Raw genomic sequence first — 13,905 nt, 5'->3', positions numbered from 1 at the left:
TTTTAAGGAGTCCTGTAAATAAATAAATGGGTGTATGTTGAGACTCATGAGGGAATGGACACCAAAATCTATAATGTAAACAATGCTACGGCCCATTTAATGGCTGATTTAGCTAGGTGGCGATATGTAGCCTATAGACTAAATTATTGCAACTTAGACCTTTTGAAATACTTTGCAAACAATATATCTGCTACTTTCCCCTAAAAAAAACTTTTTGCTGTCACAGGCTACATATTACGATGGCATTTCATCTTTTTTTTTATCACTAATCAACAAAAGTTAGCCAGGAATGCAATGCATATCATGCTAAAATATACACAGCATTTAGAGTTGATGGTTCTTTTAGGTCATACAAGGTCACAAGAACACATACCAATGTCTAGTCGGTCTGGCAAACATTACAGAATGAAATAAGAGTGCATGCTTCATTTGGCAGTCAGTGTCCTGAGTCTTCTAACAACCCAAGACAGTAAATAACATTTAGACACGTCATAAAAGAAACCATGTTCAAAGGTTAGGTTCTCCCTGAAACCACAGTAAAGATGCTAAGCTAAACTAAACTAAAAACAGGCTGATACTGAGGTGAAAGTCATTTACATTGGGCATAACATCAAAAAATATATATTAAAAAATAATAATAATACAATGTACACTAGGATATTGTAAGGCTGTTGTGCAGTGACAGTACACTTTAGTTGTAGAGTGACTGCACTGTCAGAAAGCCATTACACAGTAAGAATTTGTCTGAAACATTTGTGACACACACAAGATGTTAAAGCAGAAGTAAGCGATATTTTTGTGTTAATATAAGTCTTAAATAGTTATATCTTCCAACAGCAATCACTTACATAGAGTGTTTGGTCCGAAACACGGGTCTGTCAGTCACTCTGCTCTGCTCTGAGCCGAGGAGAAAACTTTTCTCGTATCCTACAATTTTTATCCAATGAGGAGAGAGAACGGCATGAAGGGCTGTGTGTGCAGCCAAGGGATGCGCGTGAATGTGGTGACGTAGGGACGAGGACTGTTATGGTGCGTTCAAGGCAACTCGTAACTCGTGTTTTTCCGACCTGTGAAGTCATACCAGTTTGATCTGGTACGAGTTCACGGGTTGGAAGTTACGAGTGGCCGTTATAGTGACTTTCACAGGTAAAACAGGTCGGAAAAACACGAGTGGGTTGCCTGGAACGCTACAAAGTCGTAAGTTGTGACTTGAAGCTGTAATTTACGGTTTCAAAAGCCTGCCTGGAACGCAGCATTAGCCAAAACGACCGGATCGCTTACTTCTGCTTTAAACAAAATGAGCAAGACAAAGAGATTTAACTTGAAAAACTGTGAATAAATAGTTAATATAAAAAAGATAAAAATTTATATACATTTAGAACCTACAGCAAAACTAGTTAAAACTTTAAAAAAAAAAAAAAAAAAAATCATCCTTACTCCTGCTTTACCTGAGGCTTTCAAGTACAATGACTCAGAAAGTCTTGTTTATGTGAAAAACTCCCTGATATGAGTAAAAACATTCCATTTGGATTAATACTGTTTTGCAGACAAAGCCTGCCATACAATCAATACTGGTCTTGCATATAAGTTTCAATTGTGAAATGACAACTTAGTATTAAAACATATTTCACCACTACTAGAAAAAGTAGTTTTCACTGGTATGTGTGTGGTGAGGTAATGTTGTTTATAGCATCTGAAAGCAGCTATTATAGGAGGTTTTGGCACTTATGTTAAAACATTCACTTTTCACCCGAAAATATTTCCATACTATTAGGAAATAATTTGTTTTTTGTTGTTTTATCTCTTTACATTCACATATTGGACGGTGTAGGCTACTTAGGCTAACTACTGAATATCAAGTTCCATGTTAAATCCCAACGGAGTCGAAATTATGGTGTCACTTTTTTGACCAATGACAACTACACCGATCAGGCAATCGTCATTCTCTGTCACAGACCCTGTGACTTTACTGGAGTTTAACTATTGGAACTCAATTACATACATACTGTGTGTGCCATATTTAAAAAAAAAAAAAAAAAAAAAAGTAACAAAAAACATAATTTCCTGAGTGTGATTCATTCTTGTACAGGCCTCAAAACAGATATGTCACCACAGAACAAGCACAGGTGAAACTAATACAAATAAGAACGGCCCCACAAGCATCAACAATACCAGCACACTGTGGGTCTTAAATATACCAAGGCTTCTCTTGTAATCACAGCTCATTAGTCTGCTCTTATCATAATCAAGCTGCAGGCTTTATGCCAGTGTGCTTAAATATCTGCAAACAAATGTATCTGTCAAACACATCCTGGTGGTTTAGGCCACTAGGAGCAACTTCACACATTGATTTGGAGAGTTGTAAACTAGAAGCTTTTGTATTGGCATTTTTGTAAAGAGGCTCAGTTAACAGAGGCACACGTCATGTCAGATTAGTCCAAGCGGGGACTTGATATACAGTATGTGACCTCTACATGGCTGAATCAGCAGTTAGTCTGATTGTTTCACTCCAAAGCTAAGACACTTACCTATGTTGGAAAGAAATAAAGAAAGAGTAGGCTATCAAGCGGCATCACGGCAGTGGTTTCTCTGGTTGCCACGCAATAAATAAAAGCTGAGGTAGCTCTTTCTTTGAGCAGTGCTCCGGTGAAAAAGCTCAAATATTCCCTGTTTATTCACTCTGAGTTTTCAGAGGGTGTTCCTCGTCCCCCGGTGAGGTAGCTGTTCCCTGAGAGCCTGGAGAGGAGGAGCGCTGCTGCTGCTGCTGCTGCTGCTGCTGTGCTTTGACTGGACAGTTTGCCACCATGTGGGACACGCTTTGGCAAAAATGACACTTCTTGGGCTGAGGGGGCAGCTGGCATTCTTTGGCGTGGTGGCCGGGTCCTCCACAGTTATAGCATCTGAAATTACAAGACGAGAGGGAGTTATCTCACTGAGGCAATACCATAGTAAAGTGGATTGAACACATCCAGGTGTCATTGACAAACATTAGAATGACCCCATGGGTCAACGTTGCATCTTTCTAGCAGTGCCTGGTCAGATTGAGCTTTAGAGGAAATACAGACATGTTTGTTAAGCTTTTTGTATCATATTTAGACAATGTTGTTTCTTTTGATTTGAATAAATAGGTTACATTTTATAAAGATAATTTAAGGCAGCAAATCAATTAGCTTGTAGCTAGTCTAGCTAGCTAGCTCAGTGGCTAACGATGATTGATTATGATGTCGTCCAGGGAGGCTGGCTGTATAGTTGGCTGAGTCAAATGATAATATGTTCTAATATATTATCAACTCAGTTGTTATATTTGAGATCTAAGTGTCTAATCTGCAGTGAGGCGGTTTCTACCACCAGAGAGCAGCACACTATGAGCTCTGAGCTGAGTCACTGAACATAGGCTATCTGAAATGAACTGTCATGGTGGTGGTGGTGGGCAGCTGTGAGGAGATTTAGATAAATTGATCTGATCCCTCAGGGAGTTTAATGTTGGTGCAGTTTTTTTCCTTTGTTTAACCAAGTTATTGAACTTTTTGTTGAGAAAACATATAAGGACGTGTTTTTTTTATTCACAGCACAGTGTTTCTGTCTTGTAGGGGACCTTTAAGTATTTGTGTTAGTATTATTAATTAAAATGTGTTCTGCATGTGTCTTTTTCTGAGTAGACTTTGACATCTATAGAAGAGTCAGTTATTTGTACCATAACCTTCCGTCCCTGTGATCACATCAAACATGCAGCTGAAGCCCTCTAAGTCTTTCACTTATAATAGATAGAAGCTGTAGCGTCACAGTGTGCATATACATTTATAATTTATCAAGAATGCCATTCAGACTGGTCATTATTTGAAAGTGTGTGTTACTTCTCTCCTCCCTTACAGGACAATCAGTGTGTTAAAATGCACCGACAAGATGTGGTCAACAACTTAGATCAGAGGTATGTTTTGTTTTTTTATTATCAGTTATCCAAAGTCACTTCATTTATTTTTGTGTTAACATGGAGTTTGCTGTGAGTATTTTACTCTTATTTAACCAATCTGTCTTTTTAAACTTTAAGTTGTGACATAAATTGCAACTAGTGTACAGTGTTCAACCATCATTAATACTGACATTCTTTAACTGCGTTTCCCTATAGTCTTATATAATGTGTTCCTTGTCCATTGTGTCAGTGATACACAATGGACAATTAGCATCTCTTTCTTGTGTGCAGGTCTGACTGATGGCCTGTGAATGTATTCAATTGACTTTGTGATATATTATTCTTAATTACATCATAACTGTGTGTATTTAAAAACATTGCAATGTTTAAAATGGCCATATTATATCATTTTATATAATTTTTTATAATATTGCACAGCAAACGCACAAGCAAATATAAAATGATTAAACTGATGAACTGAGTGTCAGCGTCTCTGATTTTTTCACAGTGGACAGAACGACATTTACTTAAATGTCTAAATGTCGTTCTTGTATCACTTTTTTTGTGTGTGGGGAGGGGGGGGGGTAATGCTACAATAAACAGGTCAAAACATACATTTATAAATCTCACAGAACAGTTGCTGCTCAAGCTTCTCTAAATCAAACGCCTCTGCTCTGCTGTTGTTTGCTGATCTTGCAGGTGATGGGTATTTCATTAGTAAATCTATGCTGAGAAAGCTAATGATCAGCAGCTAAGTGAAATCCTGTTGGTGAATTCATTAGGGCACGATAAATAAGGCAAGTGAGGCTCTGGGCCTGTGCAGTGTGACACAAAGGGACACTGGCCACTTAAACAGTATACGGCAAAAACTATTGATTTTCTTCTTGGTCAATCTGGTTTTCTACTGACCCCGGCTTCTCCCTCTGCTCTCCATCTGTGGGACTGGGAGAGCAAGTGAACACACAGAAGGAAAGTCTGCACTGCCTTTTTCAGACTTCTGAAGCATGAGCACCATGTCCGTAGCCAGCTATGAGGTTTCCGTGAGAAAAAATAGAAGAAGCCACAGGGCCTAAATAGCATGATAAACATATCGGTCAGCTTTTATTTTGAAACGACACGCGGGAAGTTAATGTATCGGCGGAACGCAGAAACCTTGAATTGAGATGACAGGCGCCTTGGTTAAAACGTGTGTGTGTGTGTGTGCATGGGAGGGGGTTCAGATATAGCGTCTTTTGCACACACACATAACTTTCAATGTAGACGTGCGTCATGCACAAAGACATTTCTAAAGCTTTGAGACTCCAGTGAACCACGGTGAGAGGCGCCTTTATCCACTAATGGAGAACGTTAAGCTTAGAACAGTGGTGAAAACCTTCCCTAGATGGCTGCCCATAGACTGTAAAAAGAATGGACGTAGCATCTGTGACGTCACCCATTGGTTTTTGGGAGTCGTTTTTGTGACTCAAATATGGCGGCTTGAACAGCGCCATGTTGGATTGGCCGGCCGAGAACCCGCCCACTGGCCTCGAAGCAGCCTGTCTCCAGACAGTTTCTAAACCCTGGCTACGGCCTGATGAGCACTCTTTGATACTAAGTCATGCACCATGCAAAAACATGGGTTTTGCAGACCACTGTATAATTTATTCAAGATGTATCTGTCTCGTTATTTTATTTTCTTATTTATAAATAAGAATAACATAGATTGGTCATTTTCATTCTTTATCTTTAAGAGATACAGAGAGATGAAACCCAGACCAGGTCCTGGACCATCTCACCACCAACCACCACTTCCTTCCTCTCTCCCTCCCAGCCCCCCACCACAGCTCAGTATTGATCAGCTTGGCCACGAGGGCGGCAGAAGGTGGCCAACAACTTAGATCAGAGGAGTTTTTTTTTTTTTTTTATCAGTTATCCAAAGTCACTTCTGTTATCATCTATAAAGCCCTCATTGGCAAACTTCCCATCTACATCTCTTCATTACTTGTTCAGTCCACAATCACTTACAACACCCGCTCTAGCAACTGGTTGCAATTGCACATTCCCAAAATTCGGACTGAGCTAGGGAGGTCTGCCTTCTCAGCTTATGCCCCACACATCTGGAATCATCTACAACTAACTCTTGAGTTAAACTCACTTGTCCCATTCAATCACTTCAAATCATTAATTAATAATTCCCTGTCTTCCATTTGTAATTGTTTCCTCTGATCTGTTCTGTCTTTTACTGTATTTTATTGTGTATATCTGTTCTGTATTTTGTCTGTTTTGCTTTGTACTCTCGTCTGCACTGTAAATGAGGCTTGCCTCAGTGTACTAACGAGTTTAAATAAAGGTAACTAAACAAAACTAAACTTATTTTTGTGTTTGATTAAAGAGTTTGGTTTAGTATTTTACTTTTATTTAACCAATCTGTCTTTTTAAACTTTAAGTATGTCTGTTGTGTGTACAGTATTCTATCATCATTAATTTTGACATTCTTAAATGTGTCTCCCTATAGTCTTATATAATGTGTTAATAAGAGCAAGCCTATTGGTGATCTAAAGTATCTACTACAGCAGGACAGTGTTGGACTGAGTCAAAATAAACTAGAGCATGTTCATGCAACTGGAGGAACATGTGTCTTCTTTTTATTTTTACCAGTTTCTGGAAAACAGTGGAGCTCCATGGTTCAGAATAACATGACGCAGCAGTAAATACACGTTAGGTTCCACTCATCGTTGGCTTCGGTCTTGTTTTTTGTTATAAATAAGAATAACATAGATTGGCGCTCTCAATTCTTTACACCTGTGAGATGAGAGAGAGATGAAACTCAGACCAGGTCCTGGACCATCTCACCACCAACCACCACTTCCTTCCTCTCTCCCTCCCAGCCCCCCACCACAGCTCAGTATCGATCAGCTTGGCCACGAGGGCGGCAGAAGGAGCTCCTTTGTTCCAGTACTCCTGTGACCTTTGAACCCTGACCCCCGCTCGCTCGCTGCTGCTGCTGCCCTTCCCCCCACCCTCCACCTCCACCTCATTTGCACAACCACATCCCATTGTTGCCATGGCAGTGGCGACCTCTGACCTCTCCCGGGCACCTACATCTGTTATCAATTAAACCGATAGGATCCTTTCGTCTTGTGAATACAACATTTATGTTTGAGAGCAGAGGAGGGAGCATGTGAATGCAATCAAACCTGCTGTTGCTATTTCACCACAGGAAGCTGTGGGATTGTTTTATCATTGCTCCATATGATTAATGAATCTAATAAAACGCTGTCACAATAATAAGCATGTCAGATTTTAGAGGCCTTTTACTCTTGATTGTTGGAGGTCTGGTCAGAAGAAAGTCTGAACATCTGAATACCATCAAATCCAGACAGGAGGATGTGGGATTAATTGTATCTCTGCCAGCCATGATGAATATGGTCAAATATTGAAGATTTCACATTAGCCTATCTGGATATTAACAAACTTCAAAGACAAACAGAAATATTACAAATAAAAGTTGGTGTTTTCAAGTCTCACACATTTACATATTCATGTGAAGCTTTTGATTCTTGTCTTGTAGTAATTTGACAAACAGATGAAGCTGTGCAGCACAAAAGACAGAAAACAGAGCACTGGGGGTTGGACAAGCCTGAAGAGATCAAACAGTCTATTGATCGAGCTCAGCCTGCTGCTCCACAAAGATCCCACATTCAGTCAAGTAAATATCTTCTGTTGGAGTGTCAGATTAGCTAAAGGAAACCTTCAAATCCTTCAAATCATGATCTGGCATCACTGGGAAAAGTTAAAGGTTCTATTTTGTATACAGGTAGATGTCCATGTGTAGTGTGGTTATAAAGCAGCTCTTGGTTCCATATCAATACTGTGAAAGTCTCAGAGACTCAGCTCACAGAGAGGCTGCATTCAGAGACAACAACTTCAAACAAACAGTCATGATTTCTCTAACTTTGTGATGTCACAGCAGTCACTGACCACAGCTGTGCCCCAAGCCACGACCTGCACCCCCCATCCAGTCCTGGAGGATTTTGTACTTAAGATCTAGCCTACTCTATTTTTATACACTGTAAAACATAATAGTCACCAAGACTTAGAAAAAATGAGTAACCTTTACTAATTTGATATAATACTAGGTTTAATCAAGTAACCTTTACTGAAAAACACAATTTACTTATTGTTTTGAGTAAAGATATATTTTTTTACTTGTCCAGAGCGAGTAACATTTAATTACACTATGATTAGTATGATTTACCTATTTATTTGTATTCACGGTTACTTGCCTAGAGCGACTAACCTTTAATTACATTGTGATTAGTATAATTTACTTTTATTTGTATTTAAGGTTACTTTCCCAGAGCGAGTAACCCCTAATTGCACTGTGGTTATAGTAACATTTACTTTTATTTGTATTTATGGTTACTTGGCCAGAGCGAGTAACCTCTGATTGCACAGTGGTTATAGTAACATTTACTTTTATTTGTATTTAAGGTTACTTTCCCAGAGCGAGTAATCTCTAATTTCACTGTGGTTATAGTAATATTTACTTTTATTTGTATTTAGGGCTACTTAGCCAGAGCAAGTAACCTTTAATTGCACTGTGGTTATAGTAACATTTACTTTTATTTACAAGTAAGCTTTACTTGAGCAACCGGGCTTGGCTTGGCTTGACACAGCAGCAGAGTCACTACGACAGAAGGAAACAGCGCGTTTTTAAATCTTTTTTCATATCCTGGACTCATTTCATCAGGAAGGTAAGTTTTATAAGTTATACGTTTTATGTACTATTAAATGTGTTTATCTGGCCGCTGCCGTTATGTATTGGACTAAGAATGGTGGGGGCTGTGTAACCGGGGTTTGGCGAGAGCCATGGAAAGTTAAAATTAACGTTAGTTCGCCACACCGTGTTAAAAGTCCATGTCTTCACATTAAAATGTATTTAAACCACCCGGTATTTGTTTCAAAGAGTGTTGTAATGGATGGAAGTTACAGACACACTTTTCGCCGGTCAAATTCGCCGTTTTGAAACCAAAATAAGTTACCTGAATCGTGAAGATGGAGGTGCGTTCAGTGAACAATGTGTGCTTGCGCCTGAGAGACAGCTGGAGGGGGAGAGGGGGAGCGGAGTAAAAATTAGCATTGGGCCGCTCACTGTCACTATGAAAACAGCGGTGGAACCGAGACGTTCCGCAGCGCTGCCAGGTGGAAATTGGGGGTGAGTAGTGAGCAACGTGCATCTTGGCATCTGTAGCCTGGGTTGAAGGGGGGTCTTCCGGCGTAACGCACCGTGATACCGACCCCCCTCCCGTTGTAGTAGAACCGCGCCAACACCAAGGCTATTTCTCCACGTACAAACCGCGACCAAACAGCCACTTACAGCCACAAATAATACATCAACAGCACCAAACGTCATCAACAGTACAAACAGGGTCCCATCTCATAATACGAGGCATCAATATCTGTTAGCTCCAGGTCCAGCATTTAGACTCCACCGGCTCTATCCCTCTGTCACCTTTAGCTTCCATTTCCAGCACACAACCACCACCGCAGCTGCCCCTCTTTTACTTTTCTCCTCCATTTCCTTCAGCTTATCATCAGTAAACTCGGTCTCAAACTGATAGGGGCGCCCATCGAAATGAAACCAGTCGTCGTTGTTTTCGTTGGTCTTATTTTTTAATCTTTCTTATCTGCATGATAATGTACATCGCAACAACGAAGTTCAAAGTTCAGTGTTTTCAACCCTGTTCAACTCGACCGCAGCAGGACTAGTGCGTTTGATTTTAACTCCGGGCCGAGCCGTAAGATGACGTTGATGCGCGGCTTGTCTCATGCTGCTTGTGTGCCCGCGGCGCAGAGCGGCTGGAGAGAAGGAGACGGAGGGTGCAGCTATTGTGAAGCGGGTTCAGTGGGTCAGCGTGGTTATGTTATCCTAAAATCGACTTCTCAAATCTTGCCTGGATTATCCTACAGAGGCTAAATATTAATTCAGACACAGTTTCTGATTTGTGAAACCTTTATTCTATTTGTGAAAATGTAATAAAGGCAGATTTCACCATTTTCTCATCATATAGACCACATTAGACCTAGAGGAAAGGTTTCACAAATCAGAAACTGTGTCTGAATTAATCTTCAGGGCCTGTAGATTCATCTAGGCCAGATTGTAGAAGTCTAGGCATAGTGGTTTTTGACCTGGACCAGGTCTAATGTGGTCTATATTCTGAAAAAACAGTGAAATCTGCCTTTATAGGATTTTCACAAATAGAATAAAGGTTTCACAGATCAGAAACTGCGTTATAATGAATGTTTAGCCTCTGTAGGATAATTCAGGCCAGATTTTAGAAGTCTAGGCATAGTGGTTTTTGATCAGGACCAGGTCTAGTGGTCTATATGATGAGAAAACAGTGAAATGTGCCTTTATTGCATTTTCACAAATAAAATAAATGTTTCACAGATCAGAAACTGTGTCTGAATTAATCTTCAGGGCCTGTAGATTCATCTAGGCCAGATTGTAGAAGTCTAGGCATAGTGGTTTTTGACCTGGACCAGGTCTAATGTGGTCTATATTCTGAAAAAACAGTGAAATCTGCCTTTATAGGATTTTCACAAATAGAATAAAGGTTTCACAGATCAGAAACTGCGTTATAATGAATGTTTAGCCTCTGTAGGATAATTCAGGCCAGATTTTAGAAGTCTAGGCATAGTGGTTTTTGATCAGGACCAGGTCTAGTGGTCTATATGATGAGAAAACAGTGAAATGTGCCTTTATTGCATTTTCACAAATAAAATAAATGTTTCACAGATCAGAAACTGTGTCTGAATTAATCTTCAGGGCCTGTAGATTAATCTAGGCCAGATTGGAGAAGTCTAGGCATAGCGGTTTTTGATCTGGACCTGGTCTAATGAGGTCTGCAGGTATCAAACAAAAACGGTGAAATCTCCCCTTTAGTGTTTTCACAAATAAAATAAACATTTCACAAATACAATACACAATTAATATATGTACAAATACAATTAATGTCTTACCTAACATGTCTAAAATGTTTTTACAGCAGGAAGTGTCCTGGCTCCATCTGACCATTGTGAAGCAGCCCTCACTGCCACGTTCTCCTCTACGCAGCTCTAGTCCCATCGTTGATGAGGTACAGACATGTTTTTTTATCCAGAGCACCTTACTACTGTACATGCAAGGTAATCACATGCACATAGATTGGTCAGTCGTCGTGACTGTTTTCAGTTATTTGCACACTTACAGACTAACATGAACTGGGCTCGATGATTATCCAGCATCCATTCGGTGTCTATCTGAGTTGACCAGGCTGTGTCCTTTCTCTAGGGTGCAGATGTACAGAGCTCCTCCTGGCTCCATCTGACCATTGTGAAGCAGCCCTCACTGCCACATACTCCTCTACGCAGCTCTCGTCCCATCGTTGATGAGGTACAGACATGTTTTTTTATCCAGAGCACCTTACTACATGCAAGGTAATCACATGCACATACTGTAGATTAGACTATATCCTAGGAGGAAACATGGATATTTCTTTTAAAACAATTTTTTTTTTTACCTTTACAGAACCGTGGCTCACATGACACTCAGTAAGTTAGATTGCCAGTATGAAGTGGACCTGTAAGCACTGCACTTACTCTGTGGACAAAAGAGGACAGTTGTTGAAACATTGTCGTCTAAAACATGGAGGCTTCACTCGGCAGCAGCCAATACAATGTCTCTATCAAGACTGTGTGTGCACTTTTAAGTCTTTTAATGCACTCAAAGTACATTTATCAAGATGGCACTCTCAATCAGCAAGTAAACCAACAGTGGTCTTTCACTGCCAATTATGTGAGTTCAAAGAGCCCTGCATTGAAGATGACTTCTTCACACACATCCGAAGCCATTTACGACTTAAACAGAAAGTTGAATGTCCATATGAAGGGTGTGATTACCAGACCAATGTCTATGCAACTTTTAATTCACACAGATCTAAGGTACATCGTGGTACTGCTACACAGTTTAAAGGCGCAATATTGCGCAACATTGAACATCCAAATAGGCTATCTGAAGTAGAGGAGAATGAGGATACTTCTCAGGATGACAGCGAGTGTGATTTGGAGACTGTGGAAGACTTGCAGGAATTGGAAACTCAACTGGAGCGAAATTTGGCAGCACTGTTTTTAAAGATGCAATCAATCCTGAACATCGCTGAAAGTGCTGCTCAAGAAATCATTCAGGAGATAAACCAGATCCACCTGCTTTCAAAACCTTTACTAAAAAGTGCAGTCCAGAAAATTATTAGCCAGCATTGTGGTGATGTGGATAATTCCATCTTGAGTGAGATTATAAATGTACTTTCGGATAATAATGTCCTGCTGAAATTCACTGATAACGGAGGATCCTTGTCAACTGCTCGCAGGAGAGAATCTTACATCAAGCAAGAATTTCCACTTGTTATGCCAGAAGAATTTAGTCTTGACGGAGGTCATTCTGTTGTGTATGTCCCCATTCTGAAGATGCTGCAGGCTTTGTTGAACAACAAGGATATTCTGGATAAGGTTCTGCATGCAGAGACAACTTCAGGTCAAGGATACCACTCATTCAGAGACGGATCTCGTTTTAAAGAAAACGTTCTTTTGAATGTCGAAGGATTTAGAATCGCTCTTGGTCTGTATATAGATGATTTTGAAGTATCCAACCCCCTGGGAACATCAAAAAAAAAACACAAACTATGTGCCGTGTATTGGGTGCTTGCAAATCTGGACTCAAAATTTCGATCAGCTCTTCATTCTATCCAACTTGCCCTCCTTTGTAAAGTCAACACTGTGACGGATTGTGGATACGCAGAAGTTCTTCGTCCTCTCATTAAGGATCTTGTAACACTTGAGGAACATGGTGTGTATGTCGAACAACTTGCACAAAGTGTTAAAGGCACAGTATTGTATGTTGCAGCTGATAACTTGGGGGCTCATGGTTTGGCGGGATTCCGGGAGTGTTTTTCTGTAGGTTACTGTTGTCGCTTTTGCATGTGTAACAAAAATGAGATGCAGGAGACAGAGGTCACCTCAGGATTACACCAGCCCAGGACAAAAGAACAGCATGACAAACATGTGGAAAAAGTCCTGGAGGACCCTAAGACCGCAAGTCAGCATGGTGTGAAAGGGAGATGTCCACTGAATGACCACCTGAGCCACTTTCACGTTGTGGATGGATTTCCCCCAGACATTTTACACGATTTGTTGGAGGGAATAATACCAGCAGAATTGGCACTATGTCTGCAGGATTTGATCGCAAAAAAGTACATTTCACTGGATTATTTGAATACAGCTATTCGGCATTTCCCATATCAATTTTCAGACAAAAATGACAAACCACAAATGATTCCAAAAACATTCACCACAAAGAAGACCATCGGGGGCAATGGGCATGAAAATTGGTGTCTCCTGAGGCTGCTGCCATTGCTCATAGGCCATGACATCCCTGAGGGAGATCAAGCATGGGAGGTAATAATGCTCTTAAAAGATGTCTTGGAGATAGTAATGTCACCACACTTCAATGATGATCTTATCCACTTCCTGGGAAGCAAAATCTCAGAGCATCGAGAGTTACTGCAGCAGACCTTTCCGGACTACATCCTCCGCCCGAAACACCATTTCGTGGAACATTATCCCTCGCTGATAAAAACCTTTGGCCCACTATCAGATATGTGGACCATGCGATTTGAAGGCAAGCACAAATTCTTCAAGAATATTGTGCATATCACTCGTAACTTCAGAAATGTAGCGCATACCTTTGCTTTAAGGCACCAAAAGATGTTGGCCTTCCATTTGCAGTCATCAACATTCTTCAAGCCTGCTTTAGAAGCAGAGAAATTGACATCTGTTATGGTCACATCTTTCCCTGAAAATATTCAGAGTTCACTACGTCAGCGAAATTCCAACCAAACTACAGTGATGGTTGCATCTTCTGCCAGTGTTCATGGTGTAAAATACTGTCCAGACATGATAGTTTCAGTTGGCAGCTC

The 13,905-nt window shown here is 40.4% G+C and overlaps 1 protein-coding gene across 1 annotated transcript in view; it reads right to left on the bottom strand.

Moving 5' to 3' along the window:
* Positions 1-2,671: 2,671 nt before the first annotated feature.
* The window catches only part of LOC310993257 (protein lin-28 homolog A-like), a gene marked incomplete at both ends in the record, with an annotated part of 30,165 nt that continues 18,931 nt past the window's right edge, over positions 2,672-13,905 (bottom strand). Inside the window, one exon of the mRNA XM_083981571.1 lies at positions 2,672-2,900. Within this exon, the coding sequence (XP_083837697.1) occupies positions 2,672-2,900 (229 nt within the window). The remainder of the gene's footprint in view (positions 2,901-13,905) is intronic.

Source organism: Trachurus trachurus (assembly GCF_905171665.1).
Source record: "Trachurus trachurus genome assembly, chromosome: 11".
Taxonomy (NCBI): Eukaryota; Metazoa; Chordata; class Actinopteri; order Carangiformes; family Carangidae; genus Trachurus; species Trachurus trachurus.
This window is presented reverse-complemented; position numbering and strand designations above follow the sequence as displayed.